General features: G+C 43.2%; 1 protein-coding gene across 1 annotated transcript in view; it reads left to right on the forward strand.

Moving 5' to 3' along the window:
- Positions 1-594: 594 nt before the first annotated feature.
- INPP5F (inositol polyphosphate-5-phosphatase F) overlaps positions 595-22227 on the forward strand; it is a 42253-nt gene continuing 20620 nt past the window's right edge. The window contains exons 1-2 of the mRNA XM_081005199.1: positions 595-892; positions 13236-13316. Of these exons, the coding sequence (XP_080861325.1) occupies positions 796-892; positions 13236-13316 (178 nt within the window). The 5' untranslated portion in view covers positions 595-795. The remainder of the gene's footprint in view (positions 893-13235; positions 13317-22227) is intronic.

Consider the following 22227-nt stretch of genomic DNA (forward strand, 5'->3'; position numbering starts at 1 on the left):
AAAGAGACTGGAGAGGAGATATGAAAGTAATCTTCAAATACCTAAAGGGCTGTCACATGGAAGATGGAGCAAGCTCGTGTCCTCCTGCTCCACAGGGTAGGACTTGAACCAATGGCTTCAAGAAAGGAGATGACCCTTGTGGCCCTTCCAACTCTACATTCCTATGATTTGATAACCTTCCCCCCCCCCCCCCCCTGCGGACTCCACGTCCTAAAAGAGCTGGTGAAAGATGAGAAGCAAGCAAAAAAACAACGATGCTTTCTTTCTGGATGAGTGGCAGACAGCACCGGCCTTTCGTATACTATGTATACTATGCCTGGCGAAGAGGAGTGTCAGCAGCACAGCCTCCTCGCTGGTCCACCGCTCTCTCTCTGCACAGATCTGTGTCTTTTCCTAGGCCAGCGCGGGCGCCTGTCTCTGCCGAAGCAGCCTCGCTGCTTATCTCCAGGATCAAAACAACCACAAAGAAGGGCCTGGCGGCGGGAGTCACGTGTCCAGCGGGGCTCTATCTCCCCCTCGCGCGCCGGAACCCTCCCGGCCTGAGCGCGGAGCGGCGACAGGGGCGGCAACAGCCGAAGGAGGCGGGCCCAGCCTCCAGGCGGCGGATGTGGTGCGCCGGGCGTGAGCGCGCTCCCGTCACTCTTCTTGGAATTTGGAGGGCTCGCTCGGCTTCTGTGGCCGCGGCGCGCCAAGCGGGGCAGCAGGTCCCTTCGCCGCGCCTCGGAAACCCGGCGGCGAGCTGAGGGGAGGCGAGGCCTCCTTCCCTCCCCTCTCGGCGCCCTTCTCGCCCCCAGCATGGAGCTTTTCCAAGCCAAGGACCACTACATCCTGCAGCAAGGGGAGCGGGCGCTGTGGTGCAGCCGCGCCGACGGCAGCCTCCAGCTGCGTCCCGGTGAGTCGCGGGGACGGGCAGGCTGGGCAAGGAAAGGGGCGCGCCGCCGCCGCCGCCCGAGGGGCTTCAGTCTTCGGAGTACTGTAGCAATTCTCCTCAGGGGAGGAGAAGACTTAAGGTCGGCCGGGCGGAGGGAGCTTTGAGTCCGGGTAGCCCAAGGGCGGCGGGAGGGCGGCGCACCTGCTGCGAGGCGGGCGGGCGGGCGGGCGGGGGGAGATGCTGGGCGCGCGCTCAGGTGAGCGGGAGGCGCCAGGTGGAGGGACAGAGGGAGGCAGGCGGCCGAAGGTGAGGGGTCCTCCTGCCGGAGGCGGGTGTGTGTGTGTGTGACAGGCCGGGAGGAAAGAGGGAATTGTGGACAGCGGAGCAGGGAAAAGAGGCGACTCTTGACATCGGATCCACTCGCTTGGTGACCACTTTCACCTTTGGGAGGTTGTGGCTTTCATTATTTGCACCACCTCCTGCCTGACTCCAAGCGGCTTGCAAATAAGAACACGCACAATCCCTCCCCTCCCCCCACAATATGCTCTCAAACGAACGATATCTATAATAGTTCTTCCTTTCCTCACCTTCCTTTCCTCACTCTGAGTAGGTGACTCAGAGCAAACAGTGAACTCTTCGTGGCCTGAATTGTGTAGGTTTGAATTTCTTTTCCTGGAAGACCAAAAGCACTCTTAAGGACACGGAGTGTTTTACAATGTAAGTTAGTAGGGAATCTGTGCCCAGCCATAGGTCTGACCCACGGAAAGCAACACACACCCTCCCCGCCCCCCCAAGATGGTAGAGTTTCACCAGTTTTGCATGCCCTTGCACTGCATGGAGTTCTTCTGTCACCCTCAGGATGTATCCTGTGGCTTGCTGTGCCTGGCTGTCTGTGGATTAAAGCCATATGGAGATTTCTCTGTGGCTTGTGTAGCCCAGACCAGTGTATTACCTGCCTTTTTAAATGTCTGGGTGGGTCAGACAGTGACTGATGCCTCATTGTAAGAGGGGCTGATGCCCACCACATTAAAAGTGGTGGTGGTGCAAATGCTCCTTAAGGCCCTCTCTGGATCCAAAGGCACTGGACAACTGATGCAAATATTTCATTTTTTTTTAGGCAAGGTGATCAAGGTGGGTGGTGTTCAATTGCACTTGTTATTGGATGAAACCTATTTTCTAGACCCAGCCCAATCTGGCTTCTGACCTGAGTATGACATTGAGTTTGCCTTGTGGAGTATGCATTATTGGAAGAGAGAAGATGGGGGGTATGCTACCCTCTTTATTCTCACCGAACCCTCCATAGCTTTTGATATCACAGACCATGATATTGACCATGAATTGGGTGTTTTGGGCACTATACTACAGTGGTTCCATTCTTACTCTGTCAAAGAAAACAGCATTGGGAGACTTTTTCTTGTCCCAATGGTATTTTTGCTGTGGGGTGCCACATGTTTTTGTTTTGTCCCTGTTGCCGTTTAACTACTGGGAGGTGTCATCTGAATATTGGGATACTGATACCCAGTATTGTCTCCATTCCTTTTAAATGACAGGGGCTGTGCATATGCTCAACCAATGTCTCAAGGCTATGATGGGCAGGATGAGATCCAGTAAACTGAAGCTGAATCAGAGCAAAATGAAGGTGCTGTGGGTTCATGGTTCTTAGGCTCAAGAATATGGTCTGTTTTGGATAGGGCAGCACTCCCCTTGAAAGCGCAGGTTCATAGTCTGGGTGTGCTTCTGGATTCCAGGCTGTCACTGGATATGAAAGTGATGGTGCCTATTCCCACTTCTGGCTGATTTGCCAGCTGTGGATGTTCCTGAACCAGGAAGGCTTGTCCTTCGTTTTCATCACTCTAATAACCTCCTGTATAGACTACTGCAATGCCCTTTATGTGAGACTTCCCTTGAAAATGTTGCAGCTCAGTTGTTGTTGGTTGCGGCCCGACAGGATCATATGGCTCCAATCCTGAAGGCATTGTGCTGGCTGCCAGTATGTTACCAAGCCCAATTCAAGGTCTAAACAACCTGGGGCCTACATTCTTGTCAGAATATGTTTCCTGATGCCTGCCACCCTCAGCTTTAAGATTTGCTGGAGAGTCCCTGCTTATAGTCCTGCCAGCCAGTGGGGCAAGCAGGACAGTGACATGAGACAGGGAATTCTCAGTGGCATCACTCCATTTATGGAACTCTCCCCAAATTAAGATACAACAGGCACACACATATAGAGAAAGGCAAAAATGCATTTGTTTGTGAAGGCATTTGGAACCTTTCTGTTTGGTTCTGTATTTTATATTTTGTTATATTTTGTTGTAAGCTGCCTGCCCTATGCTCCAGTCTGGAGGAAGGGTGGAGTATGAAAACTTTGAAATAAATAAACAAGAGGCATATTGTAAACTTTTGAAAGGGCAGGCTGTTTAGATGGTTCAGTGAAGAGCCACGCTGACTGAGCTAAAATTTTGCTTAGCCAAATTGAGAAGGAGTGTTTGGGCTGAGGGTTTGCTGGAGTTAGCTAGGATAGAGATTTTTTAAAAGCAAGTTGATGGGAGTGCAGCACCTTCTGGAGAGGATAATATACCTGGGATTTGTGAAAGTACTGTATACTGATCCAGTTTTTGACAATTGGTGGTGAATAAGCTTGCTGAAGAAGGAAGCGTGTAGGAAGATGGTGATCTCATCTGGTGATGCACACAAGGTGGAGGATAGCTGGGGAAGCAGAACAAATGAATTATAGAATTATAGAGTTGGAAGGGACCGTGAGGGTCATCTAGTCCAACCCACTGCAATTCACCCTGTCAAGAGTAAGTAGGAGCATGTCAGATTTAGTATGAAAGTGCCCCCTCCCGCTTATTTAGAGCTCTTGGAACGTGCAAGCCTTAAAAAGTTAGATGTCTGGTAATGGATTTTTTTTTTTTTTGCTCCCTCTGTACTACACTTCAGATAGTTGAAACTCAAGTTGTCTCATGTTTTAAAGTGGAATCAATTACAGTTCACTGACACCACCTTCCAAATGCAATATGGTGCTTGGTATGTTGTAATTTCTCCTTTGTTTAGCACACTGTAGGAAATTAACATTTGCTTTTGAATGCTTTAGGAAGATTCAAAGTAGCTGTGTTGTGTGTGTTTGTAATACAACCTTCCCCAAACTGGTGCCCACCAGACGTTTTGGGCTAAAACTCCACCATATGTCTGTGCTACCTGGGGCTAATGGAAGTTGTAAGCCAAAATATTGTGGTGGCACAACTTTGGGTAAGGCTGCTATAGGAAGACTTTACAGCTGATCTGCCAGGAATTTTTGACATTAGAGGGTGTAACTATAGCTTATATGGAAATGACTATGCACTTGTTTTTGTACTGCTCATGTGTAAAGAGATTTCTTGCTTCACTTGCAGTCTTTTCACATGTTTTGTTAACGCTCATTTGATTTGCTCAGTTTGTGCCCTAATGAACCTATTGAATGATACCAAAGTATTGTCATAGCGTTTTGTTTGCTTGGTGCATTTTTTAGAGCAAGGGTGGCAGAACCTTTTTTAGCCCAAGAGCAGCATACATTTGTGGAAACCGGGGTGGGATGGGGTGGGGGTGAGGGGCTGCATTCCATTGGTGGTTGAGGCAAAAATCAAAAGTGAGTGAGACAAAAAGCAAAATTGGGTTCTATCTTTGTTATAAACACACACACACACACACACACACACAGCATCTTAAATCCAACCAGACAAAAAACATGTTAATTTATTTTTTCCCCCTCCTTGACCCCTCCCCCCGACAAAGTTCTTACTAATGTCCTTCTTTTTTCCAAAAGATGTGTAATGATCAGGGTGAGCACTTGTCAAGATTCCTCCAGATATTGCTACACTGACTGGCAATGTCTGTCCAGAGTTTCAGATACGTCTTTTCCGGCCCTATTTGGAGACACTAGGGATTGAACCTGGGACCTTCACACAAACCTTTGCTCCACTACTGAGCTATTATCTTTTCACTTACATGCCTAAGGGGCTTTTCCTGACATTGCACTGACCTTTATGGGAACCTCTAGAATAGCAATACTTTTTCAAGATCCTACACTTTTTGGGTAAACTAGAATTTGCTGTCACCAGGATACCCCCTCCACTCGTTCCTGACTTTGTACTGTAAAAGTTGGGGAGATAAAGTCTTTTAGTTTAGGTTTTTGAGGCCCCGGGTGTGGTTTGCTTGAGGATGATCCCTGCCTACCCATCCCTTCTGCAGCTCCAAGATTGAGAGGAAGTATGGGGCTTTTCATGCTCAAAAGAGGATAGCCTCACACTTGCCATGATGAGCAAACATGTAGAACCCTGTTCTACTTAACAGTTTTCTGAAGCGCAACACAAATGTTAAGTCACCATTCCATTCTGCAACTGAGATCTGGGAAAGAGAGCGATAGCCAACCTACTGCAGTCACTTTGAGACTTGAGCTCTGCATAGCGTCAGATGAGACCTTGTCCTCACCATTGGGATGGTACCTGGAAGGGTTCTTTTCAGAAGCAATATTTGCTGGCTAGCCAGATTTGTGGAACTCTTGAATGAGAACAAAGGAATAATTTTTCCTGTATGCTTTTATGTTGCTTATCAAAGTACATGATGTTTTGAAAAAGGAATAGTGGAGATGATGAAGGATACATTCATTATCTTTCTTTGTCTCCCTTTTGCAAAGAACTAGTCTTGTGAGATGGCAATTAGAGTATCTTTCCCATTTATTATATAGAAAGTAACATGCTGGCCATGGGAAATTAGCAACCAACAGTTCTCATTGATTTGCAGTTTCATGAAGTTATGTATTCTGGTACTACAAAGACTACTAATCAAATACAGGTGAAATTACGTAGTCTTATATGAGCTACTCCCATACAATCATGTACTTATTGAGTATTAAGCTATATATATAGTCAGCATTTGATTACAACTTAGCATTGATCACCCTGGAATGAAAAGTAAACCACCGAGTATTCTGTACTAATCACATAACACAAGGAGAATACTATACCTAGTATGAAGAATACAGTTAAGACTATTAAGGTAATGGATATGTTAGTGTCTCAGTTGTTTGCTGTATCTTTGATGCCAGATGTGTGTGCTGCATCCATCCATAAGCAAAATGGCAGCTGTAAGAGTTTGTGTGAATCTTATAATCATAAATATAGTCTTCTTTTCTTATATAATCTACAAGATGATGCATGTGCAAGTATAGACGTATAATAATGCATGTACGATATAGGCTTTTATGTTCCTGTGAGTTCCACCACTTTTACATTGTTTTCACTGCCATTGTTACCTGTAGCATTTCTAAGTTAAGGTGCTCTAAGCATTTTGTCAATGACTAAGTTGCTCTGCCATAATTTAAAAGAAAAATATTGTCTGCACCTGTTTCAGTCTGTGTTCAGGTTTTGTTTTGGGACAGAACCTGTCTTGGCCACTTTTATGGATGACCTCGAGGGAGTGCAGTTCTGCTACTTTTATTGGATCTCTCAGAAGATTCTGATACCATTGACCATAGCATCCTTTTGGTCTAAGTATGTGGGATGTGAGTGAGAGGCACTCTGAAGGAGCCAGTGTTCAGTTTGGGGGTGTTCCTGGGTCATCTTTGTTTCTGGAAGCCCAAGTGGCAACAGTGACTGGAATTCCTTTTGTCAGTTTTGGCTGGTATGCTGGCTGCGACTGTTCCTGCACAGGCATAGCCTTTCCACAGTGACTCGTGCATGGTAACTTTTTGATCTAACTACTGTAATGCCTAGGGACGCTGGTGGCACTGTGGTCTAAGCCACAGAGCCTAGGGCTTGCCGATCAGAAGGTCGGTGGTTCGAATCCCCGTGACGGGGTGAGCTCCTGATGCTTGGTCCCTGCTCCTGCCAACCTAGCAGTTCGAAAGCACGTCATAGTGCAAGTAGATAAATAGGTACCACAGAGGAAGGTAAACGGCGTTTCTATGTGCGGCTCTGGTTTGCCAGAAGCAGCTTAGTCATGCTGGCCACATGACCCGGACGAGCTGTACGCTGGCTTCCTCGGCCAGTAAAGTGAGATGAGCACTGCAACCCCAGAGTTGTTTGTGACTGGACCTAACGATCAGGGGTCCTTTTACCTTTTTGGTGTAATGCCTTCTATGTGAGGTGGTCCTTGAGGCTGGTTTGGAGGCAGTGGCTGGTACAACAGGCGCTGGCTGGGGTTCCAACTGTGCACACATTGTACTAGTTCTTAAATAATTGCACCAGCTGCCAGTAAGCTACTGAGCAAGGTTCATGGAGCTGTAGCTCAGTGTTAGAGCATCTGCTTTACATGCAGAAGTCCCTGGTATCTTCTGGCAAGGCCAGAAATGATTCCCATCTGAAACCCTGTAAAGCCACTGCCAGTCAGTGTAGACAGTACTGAGCTAGATGGACCAACAAATCTCAGGCAGTATAAAGCAGCTTTCTGGTGCCACAACTAGTAGAGGTTCAACTGATGGGGAAGCATTTTCTGTAACAGCAGCCTTTCATGGAATAGCCTGCCTTTTGACCTTAGGCAGGAGCTATTTTTAATGTTATTTCAGTGCCTTCTTAAAAACATATTTATTTAACCAGGCTTTTGCTTCTGTTTAATTCCCATTTGGTTCTTTTCATTCTGCCTGACTTGCAGCTGGATTTGGTTATCATACTGTTGTATTGTGTTTTTAAATGTGTACACCACTCATCACCTCAAGACCTTGGTTAGAGGAGGTATACAAATGTAATAAATAGCAGATCATGTGGCAGAATTCCTCCTAAACTGTACCAATTCATATTGCAGGCTGTGATCACATTCTTAAATCACTGCCATGTAAAATTCCTCCCTGCCTTGCTGAAAACTGCACATTGGAGAGAGAATAGGATTAGGATAAAATTTCCCTCCTTGTGTGTAGTCTAAAATGGTACTTTGTTAAGATATTGCTGACTTTGTAGAATGGATCTCACTGTGCAGTCCCATGTATGCTTACTCCAAAGTAGGCCTCACTAAATTCATTGTGGCTTACTCTCAGGGAAGCATATAGGATTGCAGCTTTAGTTTCTATAGGGTGCAAAGTGATGTCTTCTTCTAGAATTGTCCACTAATATATTTCCCTGAGGGTATTGCTGGGCACAGTGTCATTGAGTCACATGACTTCTTGTATGTGTCCCTGACATCATTTAGGCCTAGTATTGGATTCCCGCCCCCCTCATTTTGTTGATTGTGATTTACTATATTCACAGTCATTATCCTTTGACCCTCTAACAGCATGCCTGGTGGACTGACTTTTCAGTGGATGTGATGAGAAGGACAATAGTTACTGCTGTATAAGGCTCTTAAAGGTGATTCATTTAACTTAATATACCGTATTTTTTGCTCGATAAGACTCACTTTTTCCCTCCTAAAAAGTAAGGGGAAATGTGTGTGTGTCTTATGGAGCGAATGCCGGCTGCGCAGCTATCCCAGAAGCCAGAACAGCAAGAGGGATTGCTGCTTTCACTGCGCAGCGATCCCTCTTCCTGTTCTGGCTTCTGAGATTCAGATTTTTTCCCCCTTGTTTTCCTCCTCCAAAAACTAGGTGCGTCTTATGGTCTGGTGCGTCTTATAGAGCGAAAAATACGGTACCTGTTCAGATGGGGATATCTATCAATGGACTAATATTGTATTGTCTTCTGCATGCCTCCAAAAGCCTGAATTTGTAAAAGTATTGCTAGCCCTCTTTTTGTGTTGTGTTAAATGATGATACAGTGTTTGGCAAAACTGTAAGGAAAGAATATATGATGACTGTGCTTAGTAACATGCAAGGCTACTGTTATACGTAATTGTCAGAAACCCTATTTATGCTTAAGTGAGAGTCCAAATGGCTTATTGCATATAGGTGCCTGATATTATTTTGTTTATTGGGAGGTTCTTTTTTTAGCAATCTGACAGGTGTACAACTTTTGCTGTTATGAAGCTTACATCTTTGATGACTGAATCTGTTTTGAGGCAAGTACAAATCTATTTGTGTCATGCTTACTCATCATCAAAGCTGTATGTCAAAAGAACAACTTGCAAAAGTTGGTAGGAAGGAATCCTGAAAAGATATTCTGAATTTGAGGAAGACAAACCCATTCTGTGATCTAAAAATTACCATGTACTGGAACATATGACTGGCTAGTTTCCCCTCTCAACTTTAAATTATTACTGTTTGCACATAATTATAATCTAGACTTGCTGGTTTATTGGGAATGAGAAGTGATAACTCCCACTGCACTCCTCCCCAGCACAAGCAGGATAAACAAACCAGGAAGCATTGATTTCCCATTATGTCTGTACCAGGGATTATGATTTGTTGCTCCCTAACAAGCCAGAATTGCTATCCAACCTGATGCCATAGTTTTGTTATTGGATTGCTGATTGTGACTTGCAAGGGAGGAACAAGCCACAGTCCTTGGTTTGCATATAGTGGGAAACCAATGGCCCTTTTATTTATCATGTTTGAGCCAAGGTAGAGGAGTGCAGTGTGAGAAATCTGGCAGTGTACATATCACAGACAGAAAATCTGGCATATTGTTGCATCTGAAAGTGGCCTATGATTGTCTCACAGTTCCTGGGGCATGGAGTTGCACAATAGCCCTCTTAAGAGAAAATGACCTTGCACTCACTTTGGCTATTGAAGATAGAATATTGAAGATGATAACAGTGAAGGCAACCTCACTTGGTGCTTACATGCATCTAGGAATGACATTAATTTATAGCATGATATCCTAAAACTTTGTCAACACTATCTTCTGTTCACAGTATTTCCCAAAAAAATAATAGCTTGAAATAATTGTTTTCAAATACATGTTTGTTGCTCTAATTTATATATTTTAACTTCCAAGAACAGTGTCTTGAATTATTTCAGAGACTTACTTTTACAGGATGATAAACTGTAGTAGAAAGTTAACTGCTGTGTATTCAAATATGGGAATGCCTTAAAATGTGGAGCACAAGTTTGGGGAAGGCTGATTTCAAAAAAAGCCTGTGGAGGGAATGTAGAGAATGGATAGATTCCCTCCCCCTATAATATTATAACTTGGTCAGCCATCAAAATGATTTGATAATCTGTTCAGGATAAGCAACATGACCTTATTCATACAACGAATAATTAGCTTAGGAACTTGCTGCCACAAGATAAGGAACTTGCAGCTGGATTAAATGACTATACAAATTCATGGAGGATAGGACCAAGCCATACTACAATAAATTAGCCACCATCTACCAGGATAGAAGAGTTATGTTGCTCCCAGATACGTTGTGGTGTTCCACACATGTGTCAGCAGCATGCCAAGTTGGCGCCAGAGCATACCTCATCAACTGCGCCGGAGACATCTTGTCAAGAGGCTTTGCTAGTCAAACCACTCTTAACATGTACACTGATCCTAAGGACAGTACTGAAAGCTAGTTCAGCGGCTTCCTCAGAAGCATCTCCTGGAAAAATTGTTCTTTCTTAGACTGGGGAGGGTCTTCTCCACTTATCACCATAGGTGCCTAAAGTTCTTATGATGATTTGTGCCTTGAAATTATGCTGCAGGCCTCTGTGATGCACATCTAGGAATGAGGGAAGGAAGGAAGGAAGGCATTTGAACTGTGTTTAGTTGAGGCTGTGCTGAGAGTAGCCCAAAGATCTCAGAAGAGGCGATCATTCATGTTTCCTGCCTCGTTTCTGCAGCTGGCCAATGGTAAGAGGCCTATTTCAGTCCTTGGCAGCGGATAAGACATTCAAGTTAACACCTCGGCATTCACAGGAGAGTCAAGGGATGGAGGAGGAAGCAAAGGCATGTTAGGTCCAACAAACCACAGTATCTTTGTTCTTATGCCAACTTGATACTGGCTAGTTAAATTGTGGCTCAGTGTTGAGTCTGAGTGCAACTATCACGTTGAAGTGACTTGCAGCTTTGTTGTCCAGATCATTCTAATAGGTGGCAAAGTGCCAAGCCCTGCTTTGTTCCATTTCTTTGTTTATGAGCAAACCTAGCAATATCAACAGATCTATTCAGATTGTTTATAAATACAATAGGAATTCAGGGTAGCAAAGTGGCTGGCACCAGAAACATTTCCCAAATGGTGCTTAAACTGACAGTGTCTCTAGACAAAAGAGCATCAGCTTGGTCTGCACTTTTCACTCTTTAAACAATAGCTTTTAATCTTATTGTGAAATTGTTTTTCTTGGAATAGAACATTTCCCTATAGAATATTTCTTTGAAATAAAGTTTAAAAATACATTTACTCTGAGTAGCAGTTTTACAAAAACCTTTGTCCGAACATCAACTTTAGTTTGTGTGCTTTCATTTTAAACCTAAACAGCACTGTTGGTTGTTCCTAAAACCTTGATGGAGTAATCCATTAAGAATAGATATTTTTGCATTCTTTTCTTTCCTTGAAATCAGAATTATTTGTGCCAGAATAACTAATTTCCAACCAGGGAGTTGCAGAAGTTTTATCCGTTGTTCTGATCCATCAAACTAGATATGAGCAGAAAGAAAAAAGAAAGAAAGTACAGCAGCAAGATCATATACTCTCATCAGAACTGGCATTACTGCCTCTGCAGTATTTGTTCTTCCTAGCTGGTTAACCTACTGTTAAAAGGATATACTGTCTGTAGCATGGGTGGTAGACAGCATTCTTTTGTTGGGGGAGCTGCATACAGGATGTGGACAGAGATCGAGCCAACGGTGGGCAGAGCAGAGATAAACATGTTCTGGATTTATTAATATGGAACAAGGACCACTCTTGTTTCAATTTTCACCATGACTACATTGGATTATAATTCCTAAATCCTATGCTTTTTGGAAAAAACATCATATATACATCTAAGGGTGGCAGTCCATCAACACAAAGACTTTGGGCTGCACAATAGAATTTCCCCTCCCTCTCCCCTCCCTGTGTACCCCCTAAATTGGTTCTGGGGGTTCCTTACAACCCTCTGGAGGAGATTTGAGGAAGGCATATGGAGAGAGAGGTGAAGAAGTTCTGGTGTGCATGGGGCAAAGTGCATGTGGCCTCATATTCCATACATAGTTTATGCCCTCACACATATCTGCTGAACACCTGTGTTATGTACTGAGTTGAATAGGATCCAAACTGCAGCAGTCTGATTGGTCCTAGAACAATAGGATCCAAACTGCAGCAGTCTGATTGGTCCTAGAACAATGCAGCAGTATGATTTGTTGGCAGGAACCACCCAATCATGCTCCAGATAGAAGTGAATCCACAACCTGATTGGCTTACAGTAGAATTCCGGAATTAGCCAATCATGTGCAGCCCATTGTGTAAATAATGTATATAAAGCAGATACTTTCAGGGGACTTTCATTCATTCCTCCTCACCACTATGAGCTGAATAAAGAGCATGAAATCACTTTGTGACTCTGAGTATATTTCAACCTGAATAGGTGGTCTTGGAAAAAATGACCCTTACTGTACAAGTGCTCCTGGTGAGTAAGAATGTTAAGCACTCCAGAGATTGAACTGTAAATTCCATAGGCTATTTTGGAGTGTGGTTGTTCTGGTCTCAGGCATAGAAGCAATAGGGGAGTGCAGTGTTGGTCCTTTCAATGGCTACTTCTAAATTCCTTAAACTACTTTCTTACAGGAGAGTGAGAGCACTCTTGCCAAGTTTTCTTCAACTTGTTGAAACCATGAGTAGTATGTGAATAGAGTGGCATTCATACTTTAAGGGTGTGTCATCTATGCTCTGATTATGAACTCTAAATGAGTCATGTTTGTACAATTAAGTTACTGCAGAGAGCTATTTTCCAGTTATATAAACTGGAATGAACTTTGTAAAATTGTTTTTAACTCCTTGCTTAAAATAAAATTTGAAGAAAGCTTTTGGGCCTCTACAAGTAGGAATTCGGGTCTTGGAAGGTCACCCACCCTGATATTTCTTGCTGACTACAGCAAATAGGGCAGCTGGTGGTAGGAGGCTTTTTCTATCTAGTATATCTGCCTAGTCCTCACTTGGGGTATGAAGTAGGAGCAGTAGAACAGAAAACAGATGTTGCCTACAACCACTGGCTTGGGTTGCCTTGTAATTGGCACAGTAAACCTGACACTTAAAGATGAATTCTTTCTCTATGTCCCAGGGGGGCAGCTTTAAAAATGAATATGGTATCAGAATAATGGAGCCTTCACATATTCCAGTGGGAACCTGTTGAATCCGTAGAGAGCATCCCATTTACAAAGTTATTAGCTAGAAAAATATGTGTTGAGATAACGTACTATAGGAATGAGCAACTAGAGGTCTTGCTGCCAAATCCATTGGAGAGGTAGGATCAAAACAAACAAACAAATAACCAGACTTGCTTTTAAATTGCTTACCACAGATTCTGATTTGCATTTTTGTTTGTCTAAAATTTCTCCCACAGCTACTGACCTGCTTTTGGCTTGGAATCCGATTTGTCTGGGCTTGATTGAGGGACTTATTGGAAAAGTTCAGCTTCACACAGGTATGAATAGTTAAATTCTTTATCTTACCAGATTGATGGTTAATGTTAAAATTGCTGTGCCCTTTTGTGCTTGTAACTCCCCTGACAAGGCTTTGCTACCTATAATTGATAAAACTAAAGTGGGCTTTGTCAGCGCCTCTCAGACAGATTTGTCCGACACTTTCATTTGTTTCATGTCAGTGTCTGAATTGCAACACATAAATAACTGGTTCTATTTACATATACAGTGGTTCATGTATATTTTGTTGTGTTTTCTTGACCTGAGGAAAAGGTAATTGGGAGAGGGGGGAGGTGAAGAGTCAGTATCTTCCTGTAAATAGAATTTCATGAAGATACGGAGGTAAGTAAAATGTGATGCTTTAGTTCAGCTTGAGCATTATTCGCAAATATAAATGCAAAGTTCTTGTAGATATCAGTTTAATTTTGGCTTGTAAATAAAGGTGACTAGTGGTTTCCTACAAATGACAGGGATATAAAAATGTTCAGGGGAAGATGCAGTTTTCTGGAGCATTGATTACTAACATTTTTTTAGGCTGGCTTTCTCATCTAGTTTCCTCAAACACCATCTGCTTCATGTTGATATAAGAAAAGCTAGACGAGCTTGATTCTATTAATGGAATAGTATTGGAAATCATGCCAAAGAAACAGCTCTCACACATTGAATATTTCAAAAGTGAGGTCAGCATGCTTCTTATTTGCTTCTGATCTAAAGTTGTTTAGCTGACCTTTAAATAATAAATACTGTTCACAAGCGGTATTTGTGAATTGATCTTTTGTAATAGAAATGGATTAAAAACCAATAGTTGCCACAAAACACTAAATTCGTGGTTAACAAGAAAAACCCACACATCTGATTTTCACATATGCTTGAAAAAACTTCATCTAATACTAGATTTTATTTTAAAATAGAACCATGGTCTTACAAACATGGAACACAGATAGCGATGAGTGACCCCTATGCTCTTGCTGTGTACTGTTCAGATGTGACTTTAATATGGGCTCAACAAGACCCTAGAGATTCCATTCTGTGGACAGCCTGTGATTTATTACACACAAGAAAGAAGAGATTTCACAGAGGGGGAAAAAGGTTCACTCTTTCTTCAGTGATGCCCTCAAAGTTCTTTTAAGGCTCTATAGATTAAAAGAGAACAGTTATGTAACACAATAGTACAACTGGTTAGAAGGAATCTCTCTTCTGAAATGATCAGATTATTTGTGGAGTTGGAGTCATTCTACACATTGTACAGAATTCATGTGACCTGTACTATTAGAGGTTGGGGAAATCATATTTCTTAGTAATAATAAAAAGAGAGATTTAGTGTAGTTAAGTTCTTCATTCAAGGAGTTCTTATGTGATGGAAATTCGTTTAAGACTATCAGCAGTCTTAAACAGACAAGACCAGAATTGTTTGCAGTATCTAGAATGACACTAATTATCTGTCATGCCGCTGCACCAGCTATTGTCCTTCAACTTTGGATCCCTATCTAGAGGTTGTTGGACTGCATCTCCCATAATCCCTGGCCGTTGGCTAACCTTTTGGGGATGACGGGAGTTGTAGTCCGAACAACATCTGATGAGCTAACATTGAGGAACTCTGTGGCTAATTTCTTTTTTTTACAAATTTAGTCTTGAGCTTTCATTCCTGTAGTTTGTGTTTGTTCTTTCTCGGTTTTCAAAATCCGAGAAATGCCATTTGCTTCCGTTCCAATGATCTCTAGGAGTCTAGGTACTAGTAATGACAACTGACATTGGTTGTTTAGATTTGTTTGTGATGTATGTAAGTATGTTCATTTCTGATCTCTTCAGTGTAGCTACAGAGAGACTATATAAAGTGATTTTCTGCTATTCGCAAGGCATCTTGGATGAAGCCTCTGTTTTCTGTGAATACTAAGCATATCTGTTAAGCACAGAATTTAGAGGATTAGGCTGTTAGTGCTGAAGAAACCAGAGTTATTGGTAGATATCTAGCTTTCCCTGGGTTAAATGTAGTATCTGATTAAAATTTTATAAGAAGGCTCTGTGTGATGTGTCCCAAGTTAACAAGAACACTGCATCACCATTCCCTTGAAAGCCAACTAGCAGTTATTGATTCTTTGAGGAGCTGAGCTGGAAACATTGCTTTATTTCCTTGCATTGTGGAGCTCTCTGGTAATGTTGTCATGGACAAGTTGTAGAGCTTTGATACCATGGTTGATTCATTGATTAAGAGCACAGGCCTTGAATAAATAAAAAGGCATCTTGGCAGCCTGGAAATGTGTTCGGTTTCCAGAACACTGAATACATTTTAATGGCTTTCATATTCATGGGTGCTTATTAGTAACTACATTAGTTCTGCAATTTTGCATGTTCTTTTATAACACTTGCGGGTCCTTTCTAAAAATAGCTGTGAATATAATTTTAAAAATAGTTGACCATGACCCAATTAAATACTAATGTGTACCTTGAGGCAAAGGAGCAAGTGAATACACTTAGCATTTTCCGTAGAGAGAATATCTTTATATTCTATGATCACAAAATGGAAAATCTATTAATTTTATTGCAGATATACTGACATTTTGCTTTTTCAAAGCAAATATCAGCTATCTCTTATTTTTGTATATGCCAAGGGTATCATTAGAGAAGAAGGGAGGAAGAGAGCATGCTAGGATTGCAGGGATGACAAACTGTGTATTTTTAGGACCATACAGGAAAGCATGATTTCTCTTGGGCTCTGCAAATCTGTTGGGGGTTTCTCTCAAACCACTGGAATACTTTTAAGGGGGTACCTGGGGAGAGGAGAGGAATGGGAAGTTCAGTTGCTCAGCCCAGAGTGTCTGCTCTGTGTATAAATTAGTTGGATTCAACCATGATTCATGTTTTTCATTCTTTTTCTCCTAAAAAGGACGTTTGTTTTCTTTCTCAAAAAGCAAGGCAGGAAAAGGCTGAGGTGCACCCTTTGTGTCAATTTTTTGGAATAGCGCCACCACCATCACCACTTCCTCCTTTAAAACCACCTAGTTCTGGGCAAGGAAGAAACTCCAGGCAGGGACATTCATGATGTCCCAGCTTTCCTCTTCAGATGTACAGGGAAAATCCTGAGGCTACCAACTGTGTACCGTATTTTTCGCTCTATTGGACGCACCGGACCACAGGACGCACCTAGTTTTTAGAGGGGGAAATCAAGGAAAAAAATATTATCCCCCCCCCAGCCCCAAAGAGCAACGGACAGGCTGCATGCAGCCTGTCCACTTCTCCCAGAGCTTCTCGGGGCTGCGGGGAAAGCCCGGGTTCCCCCCCCCCAGCCCCAAAGAGCAAAGAAGCCAAGACAGTGCGCGGGATCTATAGCCGCGCAACCTCTCCAGCCAGGAGCTAAACCTCTCCGGTGCAGCTAAAGAAGACAAGGCAGCAAGCGCGATCCATCCCGCTCACTGCCTTGGCTTCTTCTTTAGCCTTGCACAGCATCTTTAGTCCTGCGCAACGGGATGGATTGCGCCTGCTGTCCACCGGGGCTGGACTAGATGACTCCTGGGGTTCCCTTCCAACCCTGCAATTCTATGACCTCGGAAGGTGTTTGGGTCTCCACCACTGGAGGCTTTTAAGCAGCGGTTGGGGGACCATCTGCCTGGCGTTCTTTAGCTGTGATTCCTACATTGTGAGGGGGCTGGGCTAGATGACCCTTGGGTGGCCCTCCCAACTCTATACAGTCCTACAGTTCTGCGGCAGGAGATCCACAGCCACTTCACACAATGCCCACTCCCAATTTTCATCTGAGAGACATGTGTCTCTCAGTACCCCCCTACCTGCCACACTTCCCCCACCCCACTTAAGCTGAGGGAATTCCTGCCCAGAGAAACTCCCAGCAATCAAGGAGGAGGAATCCGCTGCAGCCGTGAGCAGCGGAGGATCCATGGTCCCCTTCCTTCTCTCCTCCGTGGTTGCTTTGAAGCAGGAAAGTGGGAGAGGAGCTGCTTACACGAGTGTAAGCTGCTCCCCTCCCACTTTGCTGCTTCAAAGCAATTACGGAGGAGGAATCCGCTGAAGCCTCCAGCAGCGGAGGATCCATGGTCCCCTTCCTTCCCTCCTCCGTAGTTGCTTTGAAGGAGGAAAGTGGGAGAGGAGCTGCTTACACGAGTGTAAGCTGCTCCCCTCCCACTTTGCTGCTTCAAAGGGAGCCCGGGAGGAGGGAATCTGCTGCAGCCTCGAGCAGCGAAGAGGATCCATGGGTCCCCTCTTTCCCTCCTCCGTGGTTGCTTTGAAGCAGGAAAGTGGGAGAGGAGCTGCTTACACGAGTGTAAACTGCCCCCCTCCCACTTTCCTGCTTCAAAGCAATTACGGAGGAGGAATCCGCTGAAGCCTCCAGCAGCGGAGGATCCATGGTCCCCTTCCTTCCCTCCTCCGTAGTTGCTTTGAAGGAGGAAAGTGGGAGAGGAGCTGCTTACACGAGTGTAAGCTGCTCCCCTCCCACTTTGCTGCTTCAAAGGGAGCCCGGGAGGAGGGAATCTGCTGCAGCCTCGAGCAGCGAAGAGGATCCATGGGTCCCCTCTTTCCCTCCTCCGTGGTTGCTTTGAAGCAGGAAAGTGGCAGAGGAGCTGCTTACACGAGTGTAAGCTGCTCCCCTCCCACATTACCGCTTCAAAGGGAGCCCGGGAGGAGGGAATCTGCTGCAGCTTCCCCCAACTCCCGCAGAAGCCGCGCGCTCTTTAAAGGGGCTGTGCGGCTTCTCCTGGCTTTTCTGGGAGGTGGGGGGATTCCCCCACCTCGTAGAAAAGCCCGCAGGAGCCGCGCAGCCTTTAAAGAGGGTGCCGCTCTTGGGGGCTTTTCCCCCAGGAGGGAGAAGGGACTGCTGCAGCCAGTCAGTCCCTTCTCCCTCCTAGAGAAAAGTCCGCAAGAGCGCACGAAGCTTGTGTGCGGCTCTTGAGGGCTTTTCCCGCCTGCCTCCCCCCTGCATTCGCTCCATAGGACGCACACACATTTTCCCTTGCTTTTTAGGAGGGAAAAAGTGCGTCCTATGGTGCGAAAAATACGGTATGTTTCCTGTTAGCTAATATAGGGAATGTTTAGTGGGGGCAGCAGGGAGAGTCAGGTCTTTCATCTTGTGCTTTGATAGCATCCGTGTTTTCCGAGAGTGACAAATAAAATACATAATGCAATAGTTAACAGTGCCTTTGAGCAGGGTATGTAAACAATTGCTGTGTTAGTAAGAGCTTGCCTCATCTCGCCCAGCATGAGAACTGACTTGCAAGCTTTAATTGTTGACTCCTGCCACTGAAAGATGTGGCTACGCTTTGGCTGTTGCTGAAAGGAAAAGGAACACTGTTGGAATTATTATAGACTTGTCTATAATAGGCTGTATATTGCTATATAATAATGTGTATATTGAGGGAGGGAAAGTCCAGTTCTTTTACCATAATTTTCACATTGAAGAATGTGAAACTGTAAATAACTGGGGTTTGGGGGGTTGAGTAATAAAGAGTCCAATTTGAAAATTTATTACAGTAGCCCTGAAAAAGACCCTTCCTTTTTAAATAGAAAAGTGACATTTTTAAGATGGTAAGGGTCAGAAGGGTGGTTAGCAAAGAATATGTTCAATGAAGCTTTGGTATGTTTAGTGGCTTATAATTTTTTTTAATTATCAAGAATATCTGGATAGTTAGGCCTTCTCTCCCCACAGCATTGATTTTTTTTATTTTTTTTTTACATTGCAGAAATTTGTTGGCTTGTAAATGAATGCAAGAAATGTTTCTTCTGCTGCTCATACGCAGTCTGGCTTAAAGAATCTAATTTCACCTTGCATTAATCTTAGTGTAGCACATGAAATGGGGGTAGTGGCACACTTTTAATGAAATTTCCCTGTTTGTGTATGCTGCGGAATAAGCTGTCATACCATCTTAAAGCTAGAAACGGGTGATTGACAACCAGAGTCACACTCCCTTACAGACTTAACGGATCTATGAACTCATTAAGGCTAGAAGAAATGGGAACAGCACATATGGAGACATTGTAGTTTTTGGTTTGCTCATTAGTTGCTCTGTGCTTAGCGGCAATTGACCTGAAATATTTGACTAAGATTTGAATAAGACGAAAAGATACATCTCCAGATTACATTTGGTATTAACTCTTTGTTTATGTTCTGTTGCATCACTTAAGAAGTGCTGTTAGCCCCTGGTTCACTCAGGTCAAAATTAATTGTTTCTGCAGATGCAAGAAATATAATCACCATAGAAGCATAGCATATGTAATACATGTTTTGTTTTTGTTTCCCCCAGAGCCTTTTTGGCTTTACCATATATGGTGAGAGCAACAAGCACAAATGAACACAATTCTAGTTCTTATTTATGGAGCAGCTTTTTATTATATCAGGCCAGAGGTTATCTATTATTAAATCATTCAGGCTTTACATACAACTCTTCTTAAATATAAAATAAGGAAAATTCTTAGTGTATCATTCATACTAAGTTAAGATTGCACTGGAATGTTTTCTTGCACTTTCCAAGCTGTTTATGAACCTTTTGAATGCTGCTTAGAGATCTTTCAAATATTTAAGTGGTTTAGAACTGCTTTTAAATAAATAAAACAAAACTTTGAACCCTCATATAAATATATTTAAAACTCAAAAAGTGGGGGATTTCAGTTCAGTCGGATCACTTTGTGCATACTTCCTTTGTCATTTACACTTGAAAATGCAAATCAGTGAATTTGTTAGACGGCTGAAAATTTTTTAGAATTGTAGAGTTGGAAGTGACCATGATGATCATCTGGTCCAGCCCCCCTGCAGTTCAATGTAGGAATGTTTTGCCTAATATGCAGCTCAAACTAATGACCCAGATATTAAGAGTCTCATACTCTACTGACTGAGCTGTTATAGATGTAGGAATTCAAAATTAAAAAGTGATCAAGACTGTAATGTCAGATATTTTAATAGTCTTGCCTGTCTTGGCCATCAAGTCCATATTTCACTGGAATATTTATGACAAGCATAAGCACTTGAACCTACATGGAATCCTGTTTAAGAGAACTCTCCTCTTGCTGTCCAGACATTCATTTTAATCTATCAAGGTTGCAGGTTCAATCCCTGTATGGCATGGCTGCCTATTCATGCATTGCAAGGGGTTGGACTAGATGTTTCTCAGGGTCCCTTCCAACTCTACAATTCTATGTTGCATGATTACTATCACAATGAAGGATGGCTTAGAAGTATTTGTATGTGCTCTTTAGAACACTTTTACAGATTATTGAGTTCAGTCGTTGAGACAGAGTTCTGAATGCATCTATGCCACTGAACTTCAGTTCCTGTTTGCCTGGGTGCTTCCCAGGACAGAATGCTGCTTGCTTCTTGTGGCTGTGATCTGGATATATTTGATTGTATTAAAAGGAGGGCTGCCAACAGACCAGGAAAACAGTTGCTAGGCTAGTTTTGTTTACTTCCTGGGCATTGTTAGTGATGAGAGAGAGAAAGCGAGAGAACTGTTGTCTCCCATCCTTCTAATTCATTTAAAAACCATTCTCCCCTCATCCAACTGTGTCTTAAAAGCATGCTGTGAGGATGCTAGGCCCAGCAACAAAAATTGGTTTGAGCACCAGCTGTGAAAATTTAAAACGACTGTTGCCAGGGACTAGAGACAGCGGTGTCTGTTGCTGTGCTGGCCTGTACACACCACACACAGGAGGTGGTGGTTGAGTGCTGCATAGTCAGCAAAAGCCACAGCAGGCTAAAGTGTGAACAATGACCTGGGTGTTATCTGGGCTAGTGATGGAGGTGTCGGTCTTTAAGTTTTTATTTTTAGCTGCTGGTCTGTGTGTAGGAGGAGTCTTTGTTTCGTTTTGTTAGCGTGTTGCAAATGTTTTCTATCATAGTTTTGGGAGGCTGTTTCCCCACAACGTATTGTATGATACCATATAATCCCCTTTTCCTGTGGTATAATGTATTTATGTATACATATTTTTTAAATGTCAGTATTTGGAGACCCTTTGGTTCTTAAAATTAAAAACCAATTCTATGTTTCCATTCTCTTGAGGTTTGTACTGCTGCTTCTTTAATCTTGGTTTTGCAGAAATGGCAGGTAGGGTGTTCATGATGGGCAGAATAGCACACCAAAGTTTCTATGCTATCTGTAAAGTGTCTTGTGGAGGCTATGGTTATATAATGTCCCTAGAGAACAGCTTGCACTGAAGGTTTTCACGACAGATTTTGCTGTTAAAGCATTACTTTCTTTGTGACACCTTTTTAGTGTTCAAGCAGTTCTGTTTCAAATTGATGGAAGCTTGCCACCCTGCTGAAAATCTATATGTGTAACCTTACAACATCCCCCCCTTTAGAAGGAACCAAGAAACCTTCTGTTTCAGATTTGTTTTTGCAGACAAAACACATTTTTTTATTAGCAAAGGAAGCCTTTGCATCATGACACACAATTCTAGAAAATTGTATGACTATTCTTTAGTTAGCGAAAACATTATTGCACAAACAGTTTCTATTTTGTTACCAATCTTATTACAGTATTCTATAGTTTTGTCAGCAAGAAATCTTTCCATTGAAATGGATTGTTTTCCTATATCTAACCTTGGGAGGAGGGGAAATTGTGAAGTCAAATGTTTGTAAATGGGGGAAAAAAATTATAAGTATTCATTTTCAACAATAGCCTTCTACAAGAGCCTTTGGTTTCTTCAAGCCACCATACATGGTGGTGGCAGATTCACTTGTTTAAATAAGGGTCTGCACACAGTCATGAATAGTAGTGCCTCTCTCCCTTTTCACATAACTGAACAATGCTTTGAATAAAGGAAGTATTTGCGTGAGTGTTTTGTGGCTGAAGAAAGCCACCAAATTTGTTGTGAAACCTTGCTACTGTCTGTTATGGAAATGGTTTTGTTCCTGGGTTAGGGAGAGGGGACTACTGGATGGCGCTGCACTTCATGATAAGTGGCAGCTATCCT

Source organism: Podarcis pityusensis (assembly GCF_964106645.2).
Source record: "Podarcis pityusensis genome assembly, chromosome: 5".
NCBI lineage: Eukaryota > Metazoa > Chordata > Lepidosauria > Squamata > Lacertidae > Podarcis > Podarcis pityusensis.